The following is a 23,730-nucleotide window of genomic DNA, read 5'->3' as shown; positions in this document are numbered from 1 at the left end:
CCTGACGCGCGCAGGGCGACGCGCATCTTTCGCAATCCGAGCCAAAGGGAATCGGTCCCGATTTTTTCGAGGCAAATCGGTCCGGTTTGACTTCGGGAGTCGGAAAAGAATCAGATCGAGGTTCGGATCTGAAAGCCGATTGACAGCGGCGACTCTTGGGGGTTTGAGGTGTTTCCGTGGCCAAGTGGGATATTTTGAACGCAGGTCTCCCAAACCCAAGTCTCCGTGGGGCGGAGGAAGGGGGTGACTACCCAGGGGAGCGCGACCTTTAATGAAATACGAGGGTCCGCGAGTTGCACCCCCCCATTAGAAGGCGTAACGTGAGAGAAGCTAGCTCGTTTTCTTCTTTGCACGTGTTTGCATCCGGCTGGGTGCCAGACAGCGGTGGATGATATAGGGGAAAAAAACCACAGGAGACTTTTGAAAAATCGTAGACAGATCTACGTGCCAAAGAAATGTGGATCTTATCCTGGCACGACGCTCCCTGCAAGGTAGTCCTCTTTCTGCACAGAAAGAGCCCCAAATTGTTGCCCTTCCGGGTGCAGGAGCGCCCCCTGGTGTCAGAAGAGGCCGCGGCCGCTGCTTTGCTCTCGCCTGTTTCCCAGAAAAAGGCAGAGCCGGGCAGGCAAACCGGCCTTGCCCCCGAGTGCCCCCCCCCCCAGTTCAGGCTGGCTCCTTCGCCCTGCAGCCCTCGCCAAGAAGTCTCCCGGGAAGTAGAAGAAGGACCGAGCTTTTCTTTTCCAGCCTGGAGAGCAGAAAGGTTCTAAGCAGGGAACGGCCCCCATTCAAAAACCTCACCTGTTGAATCTCTACCCACATGCAGCACCTGCTGGGTTCCCTAAGCCCTGGAATTGCAAGGCGGGTGCTGTTCCAGGGTCATGATCAGGCTTCCCAGACAATGAAATGAGGCTGACAGGAGCTCTTCTGGGGCAGGGGAGAATCTTGCCGCGTGCCATCTTTCGCCCTGCTCGGCTCTCATGTCTTGGCGAGGGCGCTCGGGTGGCAGAAAAGGAGACGCCTCCCCCTTTCTGGCCTCTGGGGCCTCCAGACAGGGTCGGCTCTTCGTCCTGCCTTCCCACCGAGGCTCTGCGGAAACTCAGGCCACCCCTCTTGCTGCCACAGGTGGCCTCGTAGATCCTTTTTAACCTCCCAGTGAAAAAAACCCAAATTCTCCTCCCCCAAAAGGACATATGAATATATTTTATATGTTTATGTTCCAATAGCGAAGAAGAATTTGCTGAATACAGATGTCAAACGTGACACAGAATTTCTAGGCACACAGGCCAGTGGTTACAGAAAGGCAAACAGGATGGGTTGAGATTTGGAGGGCAGGAGAGAAATCACGCCCCTTTCCCTCATTCTTAAAGTCCACTCAGCTGAGGTTTTGTGGGTTGTTGTTTCGCTCCAAAAGCCTAAGAACCTAAGAGGAGCCCTGCTGGATCAGGCCAAGAGCCCATCTAGTCCAGCTCCCTGTATCTCACAAGTGGCCCCACCAGATCCCTCTGGAACCACATGAGACCACCAGATCCCGGTCTCCTGATACCCCTTCCCTGCATCAGGCCTTTGGATGGACCTTCCTTTTAAGCCTGGAGATGATGACATGACATCATGGCTTGTCATCTGCGATGGACTTTTCCTCCAAGAATTTGTCCAATCCCTTTTTCAAGGCATCTAGGCCAGGTGCCATCAGAATTCAGAAACAAGCCACCCATTTAAGGAGCAAGAAACACACCAGGTGGAGATTTTTAATTTTATTGGAAAGCTGGGAAAAAGACAAACCCAGCTGATGAAAACAAAATACTTTTACAACAAATAAGTCAATCCAAGATAAAAAAAGATATATTACAACCACCACCCCACACAAGAAATTAATTGCCACCCCACACAAGAAGCTACTGTATCTTCACCTAAGCGGATGTTAGAACTGGATATGGAACAAATGATTGGTTCAAAATTGGGAAAGGAGTACGACAAGGCTGTATATTGTCTCCCTGCTTATTTAACTTATATGCAGGACCTAAGAGGATCACTAAAGTATAACAGAATGTTGAAGCAAGGATTCCTGAGCTAATACAGAGTTCCAAAATGTGGCTTGAAACCATACCTTTGTATTGGCTCTCGGTTGCTCTTTCCCACGTGTAACTGAGGGCAATTTATAATTCTGCTTTGAAATGAAACTTGGACTTTAGGTGGCGAAACGTACCTTTGGCTCTTCCAGGTGACTCCTTATCGCTCTTTGTCCTCGCAATTCTTCACCCACTCTCCCACCATTCCTGGCTCAGCGGAATGAACTGGAGACTACAGGATAAATTACCCTTTTGACGTTACTTCGGGGTTTTCTCTGGGATCTTTTATGCCTCACAAGGATACATTCACTGCTTTCTAGGGGACTGCCCATTGTCCACTGGCAACGTTTTGTCAGCCTCCAGATCAGATTCGGAGCCGATTTTCATAGTCCCTCTGGACTTCCTTCAAGGATCCTTTTTCTCTCCCCTTTCTCACCGCTTCAGCCCAAACATGCCTCGTGTCTTAAGAATCCCTTTCTTGCCAACAGTCCTACAGTCCTGTAATTCTTCACTTCTCATGCAGAAGCCATACAACCACCACAGACAGCTCGAAACCAGGCCGAGGGGACAGACCTCCCCCTTCTGCCCCAGGTCTATGAGCCATTCCTGAATAACAACATCCAACCTACCTCCCCTTTCAGTTCAGCACAACCTGTGAACAGAAGGAATACTTCCATGGGGTCGCATGAGCTGAGCCAAAGGCAAGGGTGATGGCAACGAGGAGGTGTTCAGCCTCATTCATACAAGAATGCATGATGATTTCATTTATCTGTGCTAAGAATTGACTAAAATGGCAATTTTCCTCTTGTTCAAAGTATTAGGTACTATGCTTTTAAAAATCTATTATAAAAGAAAGCGAAAGTGGCTAATTCAGCTATCTCAGTTGGATTTCAGAATGATTAAATTTAAAATGTAGCTTTGTTTCTCCTCAACCACATATTTGTTCTACTGAATTAGACCTGCCCACTCTTGGTTTTGAACCTGCTGTTCATCTTTAAACTTACCTAATGCAAATACCTTCATTAGATACTATCAAATCAGTACAAATCCTACTAAGCTGAGCACAAATCATACATTCTCATTACTTTTTTAAGGTATTGGCTTTTGATGTTAAATTTTGGCCTGTTGATGATCAATACAAGTGCTTCTGAAAATCAGCCAAAGGATAAAGTTATAAACAACCCTTCAGAAGTAGCCATTTCCTCCCAGTTAGAGATAAGGGGAGTCTTTAAGGTCAACAGAAGCTCTTCGGATCAGGAATTCATGGCAAAACATTTGGTAGATCTTTTCGGTCCCATCTCACAGGACGCCATCATGCTGTAGAATGAACAAAAAAGAGAATCCAAAGTTAAGCTAGTATCTCAAAACTGTCAATGAACAATAAGAATAATGGCCTGCAGAAGACTTGAAGGTCATCTAGTCCAACCTCTGACATGTTAAGGCTGATGTGATATCTGTCAGGATATGCCAAGAGGCACACTTGGGCACAATGCTGATCTCTCCTCCATGTGACCCTTGCTCCATGGGACACTGGGCAGAGTCAAAAGCTGGGAGGGGACTCAAAAGCCATCAAGTACACCAACTCCAGGTGGAGCCATGATCCCAGGACATGGGAAAGCACAGACGACTTGTGCTCCAGTCAAGATGGGCCAGTAAAAAACAGAAGCCTTCAACATTTGGATTGCATTGTATAAAGAGTTGCCTGTACTTTGGTGAATCATCTGGAGTCCTGCTCTGTGTCCCACCATGGAAGGAGGTAAGGTTGGTGGGTAACACAGGACGGGGCTTCTGCGTGGTGGCTCCTCTGTTGGTGAAACTGCTTCCTGGGGCAATCAGATTGGTTTCTTCACAAAGAAGAGTCATCAACATTTGGCTGAGCATCCTGTGACGACTCACAAGCTGACAGGGCTGAATGGTATTCCACCGTTACTAAGCTTTTCAGGCATGGGGGGGAAGTGTGATATGTAGGTCACATGTGTGCACCCAGTGAGTTAAATGTGGCTCCCTCACATTTGTATCCCCAAAGTCTCCTAATCTCATTATTTTAAATATTTATTTACAGTGGTGCCTCGCTTAACGATGTTAATTGGTTCCAAAAAACCCATCGCTATGGGAAAACATCGTTAAGCGAAACACCATTTCCCATAGGAATGCATTGAAAACCGGTTAATCCGTTCCAATGGGAACGGATTACCGTCCTTAAGCGAAAATCGCCATAGGAAACATCGCTAACTGAAACAATGTTTCCCCCAACGGAAAGCCATTCAAAAGCATTGCAGCCGGCTGCAATGCTTTTGAATGGCTTTCCGATCTCCGTTTTCGCTCATTTTTAAACTGTTTTAAATGCTTGGAATTGGTAGTCCACCTTGTGAAACACGTGCAAACTTAATTTGGCTTTGTTCTGAGTCTTTGTTAATTTTTGCTGATTTTTTGTTTTCCCCATTTAAACGCATTGAATGGACAGTTCAATGGATTTAAAGGGGGAAAACAAAAAATCACCAAAAATTAACGAAGACTCAGAACAAAGCCAAATTAAGTTTGCACATATTTCACAAGGTGGACTACCGATTCCAAGCATTTAAAACAGGTTTCAAACATTTTAAGACACTTTTAAATGAGTGAAAACGGACATCGTTAAGTGAAAATTCCCCACAGAGAACATCGTTAAACGATGCGGAAAATTCCTCCAAGAAACACATTGTTAAGTGACTTCTTCGTTAAACAAAGCAATTGCTAAGCGAGGCACCACTGTACTTGTTCAAAAAGGCTCTTTGAGCCCTTTAAGTGACGGTGGGGGGGGGGGAAATTCTGCCATATTTTGTCCTTTTCAACTTCCCAACGTTTTCTTTTGCCATTTGTTCACTATTTTAAATGGGGATGTTTATTTATTTATTTATTGCATTTATATGTCGCCCATCTAGACATAGTCTACTCTACATAGTCTACAACAGGTTTTTCCAGCAAATGAAATTTCAGAACGATGTATTTCTGGTGCAAGAGTCCAGGAGCAGCTGTGGGCCCTGCAAGGTCCATGAAACCTTTTATTTGTGTTCCTGCCTTGAGCAGGGGGTTCGACTCAATGGTCTTTAGAGGCCCCCCTCCAACTTCATGATTCTATGAATGGACACATTCACCCATCCGAGCCTCTGGAAGCTGCTATTCTAAATCCCACAAGCAAGAATGTTCCAAGATGTGTTCTGCCCACTGTATTGGGAAGACTCTGGAGTAAAAGACTGCACAGCTATACTTCTCATAAAAACACTGAAGTCCAGTACATCTCCTCACCCCACCTGCCCCAGGACAGAAACTTCTCATCACTGCAGAAGACCTGTCGCCCCTCCCTCTCCAACACACCCTTACTTACCCTTGGCAGAACCATCAGAGCTTTGGTCATTGGCTGCAAAGAGGAGAAAAGAAAGAGAATGAAATGACCGATGGTATTGTTGTCAGCTAGTTTCCATCTCCGGAGGCTCCTTCCTTGCTCTTCCCTTTCCTAAAATATACGGTCTCTCCTTCCGCATCCATTTAGATTCAGAAATAGGCTTTGATCTCAAACCACTGTATGAAATGCTCAAAAGAGATTAGCACCATCCTGAAATATTTGAGCAGTCTCATGGACTCCCGTCCAGCCTCCACAAATGCTTTACTACACAAGGGTTTAGAAGGACCTTTACTTTTGGTGCCGTGAGCAGAAGATTTGAGGCTGTAAGTAATTTCCAACAAAGCTAGGGTTGTGCAAAGTTTCACTCACTCAGGCAAGTTTAAAGGAGGTTCAGACAAGAACTTTCTTATTGATTTTTCCACATTTTTTTTATATCAGGGAAAATCTTACAGGGGGAAAAAGCCATCCCAATACTGTAGTCTAATTCTTTTACATTTTGAGTACCAGGAGCTTTCTCTCCGGAAGTACCAGTACTTTATATCATGGTTGACCTCCCCATGAACCAACAGATATGTTTCTTTATGCTGCTCTATCCGGGGGCAGATGCCAGAGGCAAAACCACATTTGACTGCCCACTTCTATTTTGTGAGCTTTCGTGGACAAGTCCACTTCTTCAGACATAAGAGTATCTGAGGAAGTGGACTTGTCCACGAAAGCTCACTTTAAACTATAGTAGTCTTTAAGGTGACAGAAGGTGGTTTGACATCTGTGATAAATAAAACAATCCTTTGGCAGAAGACTAAAATACCTCGCTATTTCCCAAAAAAAACCCTGATTCCCTGTCAAAAAAAAAAAAATCCATGCTTACTTATGTATCATGTATTCACCTTTTTTAGTATTGATTCAAATCATGAAAAACCACAATTCAACTACGATTCTTTTTGCAAGTGTAACCGTACTCTAACATAGCTACATCTTCTACAACCACTTCCATGTTGGGTCCCCTGCAGACCAAGCTGAGCTACCGCCATCCTAGTCCTCATGGGACCTGCAACATTTCCCCTTCAACATGATATCCCAACATCAAAGACCCTTCTCTTTCAATTGATCTTTCCCCACCTGGTAGCCTCCAGATGTTTTGGACAACTTCCCTAATCCCTAATGTTGGCCATACTCAAGTCCAAACTGAAGGCCACAGGACTGAAAAAGGCGGAGACACAAATTCAAGAAAAAGAGGGAAATCTGCCATCGTATCCTCCCCCTCTCATTGGATGGGCTGCAATGATTTCATGAAATGTTCACAAATAATTTCACAACCTTAAAATGTTCAATAATACCCATCTTTTACTATGTTCTTACAGAAGCAGTATGTGGGGGATCTTTGTGTATCTTTCAGCAGTTCCTGAAAGATACACACATATCCACAAATACTTATTTTTCTCTATCTTTTTCAAAAATGCATGAACTACTTTTCAACTTTGCTCAAATACTTTTTCAAAGAAGGAAATATCACTCACTTGGTGTTCTATTGTATTGTGCTTTTTCTTGCTGTTTCCCTGCAGAGACAAAATCAGGAAATCAAAGCTGAGAAGAGCCTTCAGAACCCATTCTAATTCACATAGAAAGCCACAAAGAAAAGTTAAGCAAAAATGACCAGACTAGATGGTGCTCAGCTGCCTTCCAGTCAAGGAGAATTGAGCTTTGGGGACCTAGATTTCATGGGTTCATCCTCAGAGATTTATTTAAGCCCCAGAAATGGCTTCTGAAATTCAAAGAGAAGGGTAGGATGATGTGTTCAGGGTTGAAATTACACTCTGGATGCCCGTATCCGCTGCTTGATCTTTAGGGTCAGCGATCTTCATGAGCATCACCGACATAACAACAGACGCCGTCCAAGAATTTCGTTCCGGGCATACTCACTGCTAAAGAAGACAATCCCAGCAGCCATCAGGAGGAGAGCAAACAGGACTCCCAAGACGATTCCCACAATGGGCCACACATTACCTAAAAGAAAAAGAGGCAAAGACGTGGCTGTTCAAGGAAAGTGGCACCAGGAGGTCCTGAGAGCTTCAGAGGGAGGTGGTGCTCGACTGACCCAGCGACCTCTCAGATGTGAAAAAGGGGCTTCGTCGATGGTCCAAATCCCTCCCTGCCCTCAGCCTGATCCAATCAATGCAAGGCCTTCCCTCCAAGCACAGCAGGCTCTCCGGGGAGAACCCGAAACCTTTCACCGACCAAGGCATATGGTTTGAACCAAGAGTTCATCAAGGCATCAGCGCCCTGACTAAGAGCCACAGAGGGCTCCCAACCTCCCTGAACAGATCTCACCCCTCCCTCCCTCCCCAAAGAAAAGCACGTCTCTGGATTTGTTTGTTTTTTTGGTCCTGAACATGAAACAGCCGTTCAGAGAGTTTTTGCCCAGGATGGTGCTCCTTTTTTCAGGCCCATCCCGTGCGAAAGTTCCTCTCCCACCCCACAGCCATCCCTCCCCTGCAGCTGCTCACCACCAGGCGCTTCCCAGGCCAAGACCAGAGGCTCCGTCAGGCCAGCGTGATCGATGTGGCATCGGTACAGCTCTCTGTCCTTGGGGTTGATCTCGATGCTGAGCCAGGCGTGGTAGGTCCCATCGGAGTTGGGAGCGACGCTCCTCCGGAAGGTGTCCTGCTCCATGATCTCCCCGCCCTTCCTCCAGGTGGCTTCGATCTCCTTGGGGTAGAAGCCGTGAGTCTGGCAGACCAGCAACTCCCTCCCTTCGGAGAGGAACATGCGAGTCACCTTCCCTACTGGGGGCTCTGCAAAAATGGCAATATGAGCATCAGTGGAGGCATCCAAACCTCTCTTAACGGTGCAACAAGACAGTGAATTTATTCACTGGACTGGGCTAAATATGGTCCGAGATGAAGAATGATCCTTGCATCCACACGCACGGATCAGGTGGTTTGGGGACAGGAAGCCACACCACACTTCAATGGAACCCAATTAAGCCCTTTCCTTCCTCTCTCCCTCCTCCCCTGTAGGGAACAAGAAAAAATTGGGTTTGTTTTTCCTTTTATTGTTAAATGACGTATCACTTCATTGTCTTGTCACTGAATTTAAAGAGCACTGGATTGTAAAATAAAAGGGGGGAAATGATTGTCCTCCACTTCTTCTTCTGCCTCATCTTTTACAGAGAAAGGGAAAAACCTGGAGTGCTTTTTATACAAATCAAGGGGCATAACACTCCATTGGTTTGCAGCCCCAGTGACATAGCACTGAATTACTGGGAGAAACATCTACTGAGGTTCAACACTGGCAATCGCACATGCCAGAACCCAAATTAAAATGAAGCAAACCTACTTGGACTAAAATAAACAGTAGTCCCTAGAAGGGGCCCCAAAAGGTGTGGGTAGGCAGGGATAACGGACCAACTGGTTGCCTGTACTTCAGAAAATGGAGTGAAATGTTCCCAAAGCTGCCCAAAATGTGAGATAAATTGAAGTCTAACCACTCCCGAAGGTTCTAGCAGGGAGGGACGGTGTCTCTGGGGAGCAGGAAGGGATCTTGTGGTGATCACCCATCCCCACTCAACCACCCCATTCTGGGACTGAATAGCATAGATTTAGATTCTCCGGGTTCCCTTGGGTGTCAAGGGTGGACGTCCCCGTTTGCAACCCAAGAGCCTCGCAGCTTCTGGGGGAGGAACCCCCGGCCCCTTGGATGAAGTGACTCCGATCCCATGGACAGTCAGATCTGTGAAGTGGCTCTGAAGGGCTCCTGCCTCTCAAAAGGAAGAGGCTGCAGCTGAAGCTTTTTTCTGTTTGAGAACTCTTTCATTCTTTGACGAATCTTGAGATGAAAGTCAGCAACCTCATCAAACAAACAAAAACCCTCCTCACACTCTTGGGTCACTCTTCAAGGGACGGGACCTCCCTATATATAGAGGGAACGTTTGTGGCACAGATCACAATGCAAACCCAGATGAAGATGCCACGTCACCCCAGGAAACACCCAGCAGGGCTGCTCTGGCTCGATCCTGGTGATCACATGGGCCAGAAACAGAAGCCAACCAACCAATCAATCAATCTTTTAAATGGCACCCCCTACTGAACAAGCACTCTCTGGGAGATGCAGAAGATGACTGCATTGCACCCCCCCAACTGCAGTCCAAAGCGGGGAATAAATGGCAGCCGGACTCCTTTTGGGAAAATATTAAGCTGAGGGGCTGTTTGGATCAAAGGTGGGAGGAAGTGGGAGAGATGGGGAGGCAGAGAAGATGGCCCCGGTTCCCCAGAAAGAAGACATCTTTATTCCTCCATCTCATTGCTCACCTCTCCTCAGCAGCCTCTCCTTCCCGTACTCCAGGAATCTCTGTAGCTCATCAAGGCATTCCCCCTCCAGGTAGGCCTTGTCTCTCTGGGCAAAGGCCGGAACCTTCTCCCACTTCTCTTTGGTGATCTGGGCCTTGGAATCAGCAGCCGTCCAGGTGAGGGTCTCCTTGTCGAGGGCGAGGTAGTCCTTCCCGTCGTAGCCATACTGCGTGTGCCCTCTTTTGCTCCCGTCTGCCCTCAGCTCACAGCCGTACATCCACTGCCAGGTATGAAACCCTGAAAGAGACCCACATTGGGGGATGAGAGGAAGACAGAGGAGAAGGGCAGTCCCTGCCACCACCACCACCCTCAACCCCACGTGCCAAGCCCCACAGCAGAGCCCAAAGAAAAAGGAGGATTTGCCTCAGGAGAGGCAAAAGCCACCAAGAGATTCTCCACTATGGGGAGCCCCTCAGGAGAAGAAAGGGAGCCATTTGAGGGTCTCCTTCTTTCCCTCCTGGGAGCAGAGCCTGCCTTTCGAGGGAATGAAACCCCAAGAGACACCCCACAAAAGGGCAGAAGCGGTGCCCACACATAGAGGGGCAGACCCCCCCTCCCCTGCCACCTCTGGGGCCCCAGAAAAGAGGCCCAGGAGGGAATCCTTATCCCAGTTGTGGGGCAGAAGGTGAGAAAGAGGAAAAGAATAGTTCTTTGGGCGCAGGACCTCCCCCCCCTCCACAGCCCCCATGGAGATATCTTCATATAAACACCCACCCACACCCACATCTGCCTCTTCTCTGCCGGACCTTCTTCCCCACTTCCACTTGCCCCACCCTGGAAAGATGGAGCGGACTCTCCCTCCAGCACTTGTGGGTCAGAAAGGCTGCCACAGGCAGCCCCTCCCCAGCTGCCCCCAAAGGCCCTTCGGGGGGGTGTCTCCCTCCCCATTTGCTGTCTTGGGGGGGGGTCTGATCTTCCCACCCCCATCTTGGCTGCAATTTCTGGCAACCCTGAAAGAGGAAAGGCACATCCCTCTTCTGCTCCACTGCCTCATGAAGATGGTATTTGGGGTGTGGGTGTGCCTGAGGTTTGGGGGAATCGTTGAGGAAAGAAAGCACTTTGCTGTCTTCTTGCTCAGGTCGGGGAGGAACTAGAGAACAAGGAGGATCTCCTGTCCCTCCCCCCCTTCCATGCAGAAGAGGGGCAGCCATCTTGCAAGAGCCTTGATCCCCTTTTTTTCCTCCACCAACTCAGGACCACCTACGTGGAGGGAGGAAAACCCACACATTCTGGAGCTTCTGCTTGGGAAAGACCCCTGGGGCTCCTCTCAGCCTCCCAGTGTCTGCCAGTCTTTCAGGGAAAAGCTGCTCCAGGTTTACATTCCTGCCTTCCTAGACACTCCATGTCTAAGCAGAAGAAGTTAGCTCTACTAATGCATATTTTGTAAATTAATTGTAGACAAATTTTGTATTAACAGAAAATGATTTTTTTGTTTTAAAAGTACCAAACCTGTTCTACTAAATACTTCTAGAAAAGCAAAAACAGAATTGCGGCCTTCCTCTTACTTACTTCTCACTCACTCACTTATTTACTTCTTTAGTCTCGTTTCTAAATAAACCAAATAAATCACACATTAAAAACAATTAAACTATAATAATAATTAAACTACATTAAGTGATTAAAACATTTCATCATAGGCATCCTTCAGTCTCGAGAGACTATGGTAACGTGCTCTGTATGAAGGTCTTGGAACAGTGTCTTGTGTGGCTGAGAAGGCCAATTCGAGAGTGACAATCTCTTCCACATTGAAGACAAATATAATCTGTCCCCTGTCCAGCTCCCTGGTTTTGCTTCTTTCGGGACTGCCTCTTTGCCTCGGCCTGCTGTACAAGTGTCTCTTCAAATTGGGAGAGGCCATGATGCACCGCCTGCCTCCAGGCTGAACGCTCAGACGTCAAGGTTTCCCATCTGTTGAGGTCCATTCCTAAGGCCTTCAGATCCCGCTTGCAGATGTCCTTGTAACGCAGTTGTGGTCTCCCTCGGGGGCGGCTTCCCTGCACTAATTCTCCATACAGGAGATCTTTTGGAATCCGACCATCAGCCATTCTCACGACGTGCCCAAGCCAGCGTAGACGGCGCTGTTTCAATAATGTATACATGCTGAAGATTCCAGCTCGTTCTAGGACTACTCTATTTGGAACTTTGTCCTGCCAGGTGATACCAAAAATGCGTCGGAGGCAACGCATATGGAAGGTGTTCAACTTCCTCTCCTGCCGTGCACAAAGGGTCCAGGACTCACTGCAGTATAGGAGTGTGCTCAGGACACAGGCTCTATAGACCTGGATTTTGGTGTATGCCGTCAACTTCTTGTTAAGCTATACTCTCTTTGTGAGTCTAGAGAACATGGTAGCTGCTTTCCCAATGCGTTTATCCAGCTCGACATCTAGGGAGAGAGTGTCAGAGATTGTTGAGCCAAGGTACACAAATTCATGAACAACCTCCAATTCTTGCATGGAGATAGTGATAGAGGGAGGTGAGTCCACGCCCTGGCACATGACTTGTGTTTTCTTCAGGCTGATAGTTAGTCTAAAGTCTTGGCAGGCCTTGCTAAAACGATTTATGAGTTGTTGGAGGTCTTCAGCAGAGTGGGCAACAATGGCTGCATCATCGGCAAAGAGGAAATCCCGCATGCATTTCAGTTGGACTTTGGTCTTTGCTCTCAATCTAGTGAGATTAAAGAGCTTCCCATCTGATCTAGTCCAGAGATAGACACCTTCTGTTGCAGTTCCAAAGGCCTGCTTCAGCATGACAGCAAAGAAGATCCCAAACAGGGTCGGCGCAAGGACACAGCCTTGTTTTACTCCGCTTCGGATGTCAATGGGATCTGATGTTGAGCCATCAAAAACTACAGTGCCCTTCATTTCCTCATGAAAGGACCTGATGATATTAAGGAGTTGAGGTGGACATCCAATCTTGGGAAGTATTTTAAAGAGTCCGTCCCTGCTAACCAAGTCAAAGGCCTTTGTGAGATCTATGAAGGCCACAAAGAGTGGCTGTTGTTGTTCCCTGCATTTCTCCTGCAACTGTCTGAGGGAAAATACCATGTCGGTGGTGGATCTATTAGCTCGAAATCCGCACTGTGATTCTGGATAGACTCTGTCTGCAAGCACCTGGAGTCTCTTCAGCACAACACGGGCCAGCAGCTTCCCTACAACGCTGAGAAGAGAGATACCACGGTAGTTATTGCAGTCGCCCCTGTCGCCTTTGTTCTTATACAATGTGACGATGTTTGCATCCTTCATGTCCTGTGGTACTCCACCTTCTCTCCAGCAAAGACAAAAGACTTCATACAGCTCAGTGGTGATGATCTCTTTACAGCACTTCAAAACCTCAACGGGGATATTGTCCTTCCCAGGTGCCTTGCCAGAGGCAAGGGAATCCAAGGCCGCTTTTATTTCTGCTAAAGTTGGTTCACTGTCCAGTTCTTCCAAGAGAGGCAGGCACTCAATGTTATTTAGTGCCTCTTCTGTTACTACATTCTCTTTAGAATATAGCTCAAAGTAGTGCTGCACCCAGCGTTCCATCTGCTGTGCTCGGTCCTGGATGATCACACCTGTAGTAGACTTTAAGGGAGCAGATTTCTTTTGTGTTGGACCTAAAGCCTGCTTGATACCGTCATACATTCCCTTGATGTTACCTGTGTCCGCTGCTATCTGTATCTGAGAGCAGAGCTGAAGCCAATAATCATTGGAGCATCTCCTGGCAGTCTGTTGGATTTGGCTACGAGCAGCTCGAAGAGCCTGCAAGATGTACTCACTAGGACAGGCTTTGTATGCTGCTAGAGCTCTCCTCTTATCCTCAATGGCTGGAATCAACTCCTCCGAATGGGCTTCGAACCAGTCGGCCGTCTTTTTGGTCTTTTTGCCAAATGTGGACAAGGCAGTGTTATAAACAGTGTTCTTGAAGTGTTCCCATCGTTCAGGTGCATTTGCATCAGCCGGGCCTGGAAGGGTTTCCTGAAGCGCTTGGGCAAATTCCTCCACTTTTCTTTGATTGCGAATCTTGTTGATGTCTATACGTGGTCCTCCTTCCTTTTTGGTGTGATACAATCTCTTTGTTCGCAGTTTTATTCTACAACACACCAGGGAGTGATCAGTATCACAATCAGCACTCTGGTAGCTGCGTGTGATCGTAATACTAGATAGGCTAGAACGTCTAGTGAGGATCAAATCAAGCTGATGCCAATGCTTCGATCTTGGATGTCTCCAGGAAACTCTGTGTTGAGGCTTTGTATTAAAGAACGTGTTGGTGACACAAAGACCATAATAACAGCAAAACTCCAGCAAGCGTTGGCCATTTTCATTCATCTTCCCAATGCCAAAACAGCCTAGACAGGTGGGCCAAGAGTTGTGATCATCACCAACTCTAGCGTTAAAGTCTCCGAGAATGAACAGCTGCTCTCTCTCAGGGACTTTTTTGATAGTAGCCGCCAAATCGTCATAGAATTTGTCTTTGACTTTTGTTGTGGATGACAGTGTTGGTGCATATGCACTGATGAGGGTGACCAGTCCCGCTGATGAGTGGAGCTGCAGAGACAGGATTCTTTCACTCCCCACAGTAGGTGGAACAATGGATCTCAGCAGAGTATTTCTGACCGCAAAGCCAACACCATATTCCCTGGTCTCGTTCAATGGTTTTCCCTGCCAGAAGAATGAGAAGTTTTTTTTCTTTGACAGATCCCATGTCTGGCAATCTCGTCTCTTGCAAGGCAACAATGTCCATCCGCAGTCTACTCAGTTCGATGTCAATGACAGCTGTCTTACGCACGTCGTCTATTTCCTGCAGGTTGTCAGAAAAGCCAGTGGTCATTGTCCGAACATTCCAGGTGCCTAACTTTAGGGCAGATGTTTTTTCTGATTGTTGTATGGTGCAGGGTTATTGATCTGCTTTTCCGCTCTCCCACCATCAGAAGTAGCCCCTAGCATCATGCTCTACGCCAATCGAGCAAGACTTATAACCAGTAACTGCAAGTTCCTGTGTTATTTCAACACTGTATGCAAAGCTGGAGTGTCCTCTCCAGAGCACGAAGCCTGGGTAGAATAATATGGAGGATAGGCTGTTACCCAAGCAGCAAATCCCCCCTCTCCACTTCACTGAAATAGTCCAATGGAAAGGCAAGAGCCAATACAACTGGTTCCAGTGATGTTGCAGGAGTTGGCAGAACAACACGAACTGTCTACGGGACTCCGGCTCCGGATTTTGCCTCGAGGTTATCTCCTGAAGCCTTTTCCCTGAGTGGATATAGCCACAAGGCAATGGAGGTTTGAAATCAGAGTTTTCCTTCTCCTAGATGGGCTGCCTTACATGGCTGACGAGTCCCACCTACTCGCCCTGCACTCTAATAGTGCGGGAGTATGTTCCTAACACTGAAACATTCCTGCCCCCAGGTGTATGAAATGCTATTTGGATATCCTATTTAGCAGATTAGAGTAAAAAAATAGAATGAGAAGACTTCTGCAGGCACTAATTTAAAGCTAAAGCCCCGCCCCCTCAGACCATGCGTTCAAAGGGTCAGCCTACCAGTAAAGAGCTCACCAATTAAAATGTCCCCCAAGCACAGCTCCCTCCTGCCTCTGCTTCCTCTTCAGGAAACATTTAAAATGTTTTAAAAAACCTTGCTTAGCCAAAAAAAAGCACCTAAGGAGTTAGTAATAGTTATTAAAAGCCTGCCTGAAGAGCTGGATCTAACTGTCCGTGGAAGAATTAAACGGAAGGGACCGACTTAAACTCCAGAGAGAGAGGGTGCCATTTTTTTCACTCCATCACTCACATTTTTCTATCAGTAAGACCACCTTGAAAAAGCTGAGTGAAACAAGTTCTCCGTCTTCCCTGTTTATCTCTGAAGGATGGGGTTCTCCAGGCATAAAAGGAAGGTGACAGGGAGACGCAGGCTTGCTATTCTCAGAGGTGCTCATTGTCAACTCTATTTGCTGACATCTTGAGGTAAAATGAAAATATGCCTAAATTTTCTACCCAGAATTATTTCCCAATAAAACATATCAAGAGTTTTTAAAAAATGGCTTTGTAGCCTTGCAAGGGAAGTCACACCTGCTGTATAGGGAACAAACGAGACTCACAGTAAAGCCAGCCAGCCAGACTGGAAGAACAGCAGTAGTAAAAATGAAGGTAATCCCTAAACTACAATTCCTGTTTTGGATGGTACCTATAAAGACAGGCAATTGACATAAATAAGGGTGTCATACTCTTGGACCATCATGGGAAAACAAATGCTGGAAAAGTTTATAATCCTGGGAAAAGCTGAAGGCAGCAGGATAAGAGGAACACCAAACATGAGACGGACTGACTCCCTAAAGGAAGCCAGAGGCTTGAGTTTCCAAGACGTGAGTGGTAATGCTGAGGACAGGACATTTTGAAGATCGCCCATTCATAGGGGCATAGTAAGATGGAATTCACTTGACAGCGTGTAACGACAACAACAACATAAACTGGCTTTGTTCTAATGATTTTACAAGAGCCGACAGCCCTCTCTAGCTGGTCTGGGGCACAATGCCCATCCTGGCCCTTCAGCTGACATGGCCCAGAGCCTAACTGGGTGCCCCCTTCCCCCTTCGAGTGTCTGAGCCCATCTGCTCCCCTCCTCATGCCAGTCCAGGAGAGATCCTCCCCCTTCCAAGCACTCAAAAGAGATGGAAGGGATGAGGGGAAAACACACGCTGGCCCACATGAACATCTCTGAAAGGTGCAAAGGCTGGCCAGGTGTCAGCTGCTCCACGTTTTTGGCTGACAGTTTGGATCCAGCAGCCCCACAATCATCCTGAGCCCCATAGGATCTGCAGAAGCAGGACCCAGGCCAGTTCAGGCTGGACCAGGGAACATGCATGTCGGTGAGGGTCAGGCGGCAAGCGAGAGCCTGTATCTGAGCATATGAGTTTGTGAATGTCTCTGGGTGATAAGATGTGAAAGAGTTACGTCTTTTTTTCCCCCTCCTTTTTTTAAATTAGGCAACCCCATTCGTATAAACAGAAATCAGTAGAAGGTGGTGGTGCTGGTGTTGCAGGGTAGCAAATCCACTCTGAGTTTTAGTCTGAACTTTACTGGAGGAGTCCAAAGTGCTGTTTCTGGTTCCCAAACAAGACTTAGTACTGAAGAGACCTCTTTAAGGTTCAGACTAAAACCTAGACTGAATTCATCACCTCTCATGACATCCAATCACCAGTTTCCACTGAAATATACATTGTGCAGTCTTGACCCACGCAACAAACTTCGATTCAAATTTGGGGAGTCTGTGTAGCAATTTGTCAGGTACTCAGTCTATTGCCTCAGACAGAATTGCTTGCCCAAACTGCCTGTCCCTAGAATGGATCCATTCCAGAGGCTTTCAAGGTTCATGTTTTTCTTTCCTTATTCAAAAGATAATTTGTGCTTCCATGGGTGTCCACACACATCCGACTTCCCTTCCTGTGTTTACTGAGGCTGGAACTGGACAGCCCCGACACACTCCTCACAGCTCCCATGAGGCTAATCCGAGGAATAGTTTGTGGGTTGAGGAGAGAGTCTTGACTGGGCTGGAACCCCTGTTTCCTTCTTTCCAATCATCACCTCTCCTCACTTTCCTCCCCTGCAAAGGACGAAAACAAATGTGGGGGTTGGGCAAAATCCTGACCAACCCACCCTCCGCTCACCTCCGCTGTGGTTGTAGCGATCCTGCAGGATGGCCACGCTCTCTCTGAACCACTGCTCGTTGGCCTGTTCTATCTGGGTGTTCCTCTCCCAATATTCTGGATCCTCTTCCTCCATCATCTTCTCCATCCAGGGCGCTCGAGGCTGCACTCTCCGGGTGATGCTGTCATAATGGTTGAAGAGCTGGCTGTCCACGTATCCCACTGCGATGTACCTGGGAAGCCCCTGATTGGGTTCAGACATAGCAGTGGAGAAATAGCGCACGGAGTGGGAGGAGGAGCCTGGAAAGGGACAGAGAGAGGGGACAGAATTAGGAGGGCCTGCAGATGGGGGAGGAACCCTCAAACCTCCCCCCCCATTCCTGATACACTTTTCAGATAGTTCTCACACTAGACTCCGCCATCAGCGTCTGGATTACAATTCTGTCCGTACACAAACGAGGCCTTTCCATGGGTAAGAGGCAGATCCCCACAAAAAACACCTGGACAAGGCGTGGGGGGGGGGAAGGAGGGCAAGGTGGCCCCCCAAAAGGGGGGAAAGTACAGGAATAGGAAAAGTGAAGAAGGATGTCTTTGGAGGAAGGATGGGGTGCAAGGAGAAATAAAAAGGGGGGTTTCAAAGGCAGGATGTCTGGAATTGGAAATCAGTGGTCGAAAAAACATTTATACACTGTTTCATGGACATTGTGTCATCTGTCCCATCCTGTATTTACACACCTCTTGTTCCATCAGTAGCTTTATGTGTGTGTTTGTGTGTGTGCGCATGCGCGCATGGCTCACTGTCTTCCACCACCACCCCCAGCCTCAGGCTGGACTGCCTTAAGAGTGGAACCGTTGAAGCTGAGACAGATCATGAGCCTGTCAACACTGAACTTCGGCTTTCCTGGCATCTCAGGAGCCCCACAATACAAGACAGACACGATCACCAACAGTTTAGAAGTAGGAGCAAAAAAGAGGCTTTTGAGTTGTGGTGGTGGTGGTTTTTTTTCCCATCCCAGTCAGGTACTGGAGGGTTTTTTCACCCTGCTTGGCTCAGTGTCCCCCAATGCACCATTGACTCACGGGGGACCCCAGGGCTGCATTCATATCTGCTGATCTGTGAACTTTGGACAACATTTCCTTATCGGTGTTTTTCTACTGGTCAGTTTCCACCCCTCCAGGCCTCTCTGCGGCTCCTGTTCGGTTTTTCTTCGTATAGATCTGATTCTAGTTTTATTTTTAAAAAGAGAAGGTAAGTCGAAGAGGATAGGAATCTGCCCTTGGAGGAAGAGGTCAATTCTAGCATTGCTCTCACATGTACATGGGGGCGGGGGAAGCAGCCACGTGCCACCCTCCCCTCTCCCTTTCTGGGTACAATTTAAAGGACTGACTTTAACTTAAGCCTGTCCGAAACAGCCTGGGACAAGCCTCCTTGGGTGTAAACGTTCTCAAGAGATGCCCTTCTCTCAGTCCTACCACCTTCACAGGTGTGCTTCGTGGGGACCCAGGAGAGGACCTTCTCTGTGGCTGCTCCCAGACTCTGGAACTCCCTGCCACTGGAGACCAGGTTGGCCTCAACTTTGCTGTCCTTCCCGCAAGCAGGCAAATGACCTTTTTCTTCAGGCAAAATTTCCCTTAAAGGACAGCTTTAAGTGGGAGTTGTAGATGAGCTGCTGTGCTTTGTTGCTTTGAATGTGTTTTTGGTACTATTTTAGTTTATCTGTTTTTAGTCTGCCTTTTTAAAGAACTTCTTAGTTTTTGTATATTTACTGGTTTTAGCTTTAAATATGGTCTTTTAGTGATGTAAGCTGCTTTGGGTCCTTTCTAAGTGGGGTAAAAAATTAAGTAAATAATAATTGTTTTGAATGTTTGTTTATTTTTAAAAAATAAAGCAGAACCCCTGTATTCAACTTCAGCCATGGATGCTGAAAAATGTGGACTATAGCAAACCCTATATCAGCGATGGCGAACCTACCCTGTTTCCACAAAAATAAGACCTGACCTGAAAATAAGCCGATGCTTGTAATATAAGCTGTACCCCCAAAATAAACTCCAGTTAAATTAAACCCCACTCTCCATCATTGTGCAGCAACCAGAAGATGACATGACTGTAAAATAAAACATCCCCTGAAAATCAGCCCTAATACATTTTTGGAGCAAAAATTAATATAAGACCCTGTCTTATTTTCAGGAAAACATGGTATAGCATGCATGCCACAGCTGGCACAAATTCAGCACTTAATTTCTCTTTCCCAGCTGGGCTTTCTTCCCCAAATGGTCTGCGCCCCAGGATCATTATTTCTTTTTTTGCCATGGAAATAAATCTCCCCCCTTCTGGACTCTTTTTAAAAAGCTCATTAAAAGAAATTGTAAATATCAAAAATCTGTGTATGCACCTCACAGATTTTGTTTAGCTAAATTCAACTCTCAACATTTCAGCGGAAGGTCATAGCAGTAGGAGTTTATACAGAAAGGAGAAACGAGGTGGGAAAATGCCAGTAAATAAGGGGGGAAGTCCTTCTTATTCATATCCTCTGGGCCTGTCCAGAGTGACTGTTTTGGATGTCAAGTGGATCGGGCTACCAAGGGATGACTGAGGTGGAGTGGGGGGAGGAGTGAGGTACCATCTGATGTGCCCTCCTTCCGAACAGCAAACAACTGCTTGAAGCACAATCACCTGTCAATTAAGCATTTACCCCCATCACTGTGGAGAGTCAAAGGGAGTGAAAAAAATTATGTTTCTCCACTCTCTCTGTGGGTGCCCTTCTATCCCTCCCCCCCTTCCCTTCCCTGGCCCTTCCCAAAATGTTTGTGGATTTCTAGTGGCCTCACTTTTTTTCTTTTCCCGATCTCTTGCTGCTCCCTGCTGGAGAGCTGGAATATGGAGGAGTATCAGCTGCTTTCCGAGAAATCAGGCAAGAGCAGAGGACGGTTTGAGGAAATCAGGTGGGGTGGGGCTGCAGGAGGAGTTTCACAAACACCCCATACACTTGGAAATGCAGGCATAAATGAGTACTGTATCATCTTTGCTTCTTCTTCTTTTTTAATTATACTTGTACCCATTGCTTACAGTCCATAAACATGGGAGCAGGGGGTGAGATTCATCAGATCTCTCTGTCAGACCCTATACCTATGCTCAGAGATCATGGCCAGATCCAAGTACGAGGCACTTTTAGTCTTAAATTGTCTTGATATTTTGGGCCTTCCCCACCCCTTCTACAGAAATCGACTAGCCTCCAAAAGCAGAGCCCATAATGTTCTACTTCATCTGGGGAGAGGTAACCCTGAAGAGAAACCACGTGCCAGGCCCTGCCCTCCGTGGGGCTTCCTTCCTCCTGTTCAAAACCACCTTCAGAGCAAAATTTACATTGGCTGCATGTGTGGTTAAGTGCAAAGTCACTTTCCTTGATCCAGACCCAGAGAACTGCACCAGAAAAGATCCTTGCGTGCAAAGGGGGTGGGGGAGGCAGGGGGGGAGAGGCAGGATATTTCTTCCAACTTGACTTTGCCTTTCCAAAAACCCCTTGGACCCTGAACGAGGCCTGCCGATAAAGAAGACCAAAGCAGTGGAGTCAACTAACGAACAATCCTGGCAACACAAGCAGGGTTTGGCCCACAGAATGACCCTCCCAAGGTGAGGCACACCAGAAGCACAGAATTAGGAGTCAAAGTCCAGCACAACCTTTCACCGTCCTGTTTACGTTTAATAGGTCCGTAATTTGAAGACTTCTTTTAAAAATGGGATTCCACTGACTGCTTTTGGCACAGCCAAAATGTGTGCACACTGGAACATGCCCAGCACCAGCTGCCCTTTCCTCCCAGACAGATGGGTCTAGTGGCGCGCATTGTTGACTTCCCTTCTTTATGGCTTCAACTGTCTGATAACCACACTGGGCTGTGCAGAAAAGTTCGGAAAAGCTCCCAAGAAGCACCAAGCTGGCTCTCCCCCCCCCCCCCCCCAGAAGGCAGCACAGAAGGTCTTTGTGGGCAGAGATGGGTGGGTGGGTCGGGATACATTAGAGAAAATTATCCTAAAATGAACTACGACAGAAGATGAGAAAGTCGACACACAGCCATCCCTGGCCTAACACCACCTCTGGAATGGGAAGGGGTTGTGGACAGACAGACTGGCTGACAGACGCACACCAACATGCTCATCTGATGCCCTCATCACAGTTGAGTTAGGGTGGGGGCTGATTATAGGAACAATTAAGGTGAGCCCTTAGTGGAGGAAACCAACGGACAGGCTCTGTGATTACCAAAAAAGAAGATTCAAATCTTTTCAGCACTAGGATATGTACTCCCAGAATCCACAGCCTGCACAATTCGGGTTTGGGAACTGTAGTCCAAACAAAACAAAACAAAACAAAAACCACAAGTTTTCAGCTCTCGCTATTTCAGGCCAAGCAGCGCCCGTCCCAGCCAGCACCGATTTACATGCGGAGTCTCTTACTCCGTTTCCTTCGCTGCCAATTCGGATGTTGCTCCCAGTCCACTTGGCCACAGCTCCGAAAAGGATCAACGGAGCGAGCTCTGCCCCGGGTGGCTCCCCAAACGTTCAAGCCGGGAAAGGGGGATTTACAAAGAGATTTGGACTGGGGGGGGGGGACGGTTTTGAACTCTTTCGAACTCCCTTGGACCGTCCAAGGGGACCGACAAATACACGTGTGAACCAAAATAGGCGTGAATTCTCTCCCTCCCTAGGGGACTTGCCGAAGCCGCTCAACACATTTTGCTGCCCCAGGCGAAGGAGAAAACCCATGTCGCCTGCCTCCAAAGCCATTCGATCTCGGGGAGAAAAAAAGCCCCCCCCCAAAAAAAAGGATCAAGAAACTCACCAAGCGCCGGGGATCCTTTAGTACCGGAGGGGAGGGCCCGGCCTGGCTCCCCAAGGAGCAGGAGGGCGACCCCCGCCAGCCAAAAGCGAAGCGCCATCGTCTCACTCCGAAGTCGCTACGCTTTTGCGCCCGCAGCTCCTTGGCAAAAGGTTGAACCAGAAGTCACAGGTATACCCCCCACCTCCCGAAGGAGAACAGAGAGTGAGGATTGGCTGCAAAGAAAATATTCCACCAATAGACAAGACGGTCTCCGATGTCGTCATCGGCTGCTGGGTAGAGGACGCACCGCAAGCGACTTGGTGCACGCAGTTGTTTTTTTCTTTCTCCGGGAATCCCCTTTGAAGTGACGCGCCTGCCATGGAGGGGGAGGGGCAGGAGACTAAAGGGGGGTGATTAGGTTATCCGGAGGCTCGGTCCTGCTAGCAAAAGAGCGGTGTTGTTGTGCGGGCAGCCCTTTTGTCCAGCGCCGGGCCTACACAGGTCGAGCCCTGTCAAATTTTCCCGGGCTTGTAATCATGGCCAAGGGGGGATTCGAACTCGGGCCTCTTGAATCCTAGTTCATCAGGCTGCCCACCATACCAGGCTGGGCGCCCACCCAGATTTAGTTTAGGTCTGATTTCTTTGGCCAAAGATAGAAATAAGAATCACATTCACAACTTAAAAAATCTCCTGGGGGGGATCCTAATGGGCTAAATTTAAGTTAATGTTGCCCCCAAATGACACATTTTAGATTTTCTTCCTTCTGTCAAGGAAGGAGGTCAGAAGAGTATCCAGTCAGGGGATAGCTGACATTCCCATCCCACAGTCTCCCATCTTTCCTGTGATTCTAAAACTGACCCTAAATGTAGTTAAGTCTTCCCTTCACAAATTACTTCTGGAACAATCCGTGAATTGCCACTTCTTTTAGAGAGGATGGGTGTCTTCCCTCTCTCCTCCAACCAGGTCCGGGGGCCAAATCACTCGGGGTCCACATTTGCATTAAAAGGCATTTTTATTGGGGTAAGGAAAAGACATTAAAATATTTTTTCAGAAGATAATTATTACCCAATATATTAATATTAATGCAATAATACAGTCATGGGACAGCTGTAAATTAACCTCTGCCAAATAAAATCTTAGAAGGCAAAAAATGTCAAACACACTTTGATCTACTTTTTTGGGGGAGGGAAACCCCACCCACCCACCCTTCATGCCTTCTCCACCCCAAAAAGGCATCTCCCCACCCAGGTCCCTTCTCTCTTCGCGGCACCGCCATTTCCACACCTATAAGAACCAGAGACTCCAACAGAGCAAAATGTGCTGCGGCAGCAAAAACTTTTCAAAGTCCTGCTGCCATCTTGGGCATCAGCATTTCGGGCGAGCCGTATGGGCTTGCCTTATTTGGGGCTCTCTGAACCGGGCTAAGGCCCAAGTTGAAGACAGATGAAGAGGAGCAGAGAGAAATGAGCGAGAGCAGGTCTTTCGGAGGGGGCGAGAGCG

General features: G+C 47.6%; 1 protein-coding gene across 1 annotated transcript; it reads right to left on the bottom strand.

Annotated features, from left to right (window-relative positions):
* Positions 1-1,738: 1,738 nt before the first annotated feature.
* On the bottom strand, positions 1,739-22,457 carry LOC110071191 (H-2 class I histocompatibility antigen, Q10 alpha chain-like). Its single transcript, XM_078387938.1, has 8 exons — positions 22,252-22,457; positions 17,438-17,716; positions 9,756-10,031; positions 7,953-8,240; positions 7,369-7,452; positions 6,966-7,004; positions 5,431-5,463; positions 1,739-3,383 (listed from the first exon to the last, which is right to left on the bottom strand). Exons 1-8 carry the CDS (start codon positions 22,346-22,348, stop codon positions 3,379-3,381), a joined length of 1,101 nt encoding a protein of 366 aa, XP_078244064.1. The 5' UTR covers positions 22,349-22,457; the 3' UTR covers positions 1,739-3,378.
* Between the last annotated feature and the right edge of the window lie 1,273 nt (positions 22,458-23,730).

This window comes from Pogona vitticeps, chromosome 2, assembly GCF_051106095.1.
Source record: "Pogona vitticeps strain Pit_001003342236 chromosome 2, PviZW2.1, whole genome shotgun sequence".
Classification (NCBI taxonomy): Eukaryota; Metazoa; Chordata; class Lepidosauria; order Squamata; family Agamidae; genus Pogona; species Pogona vitticeps.
The sequence above is the reverse complement of the archived record's forward strand: the minus strand, read 5'-3'. Positions and strand labels throughout refer to the sequence as shown.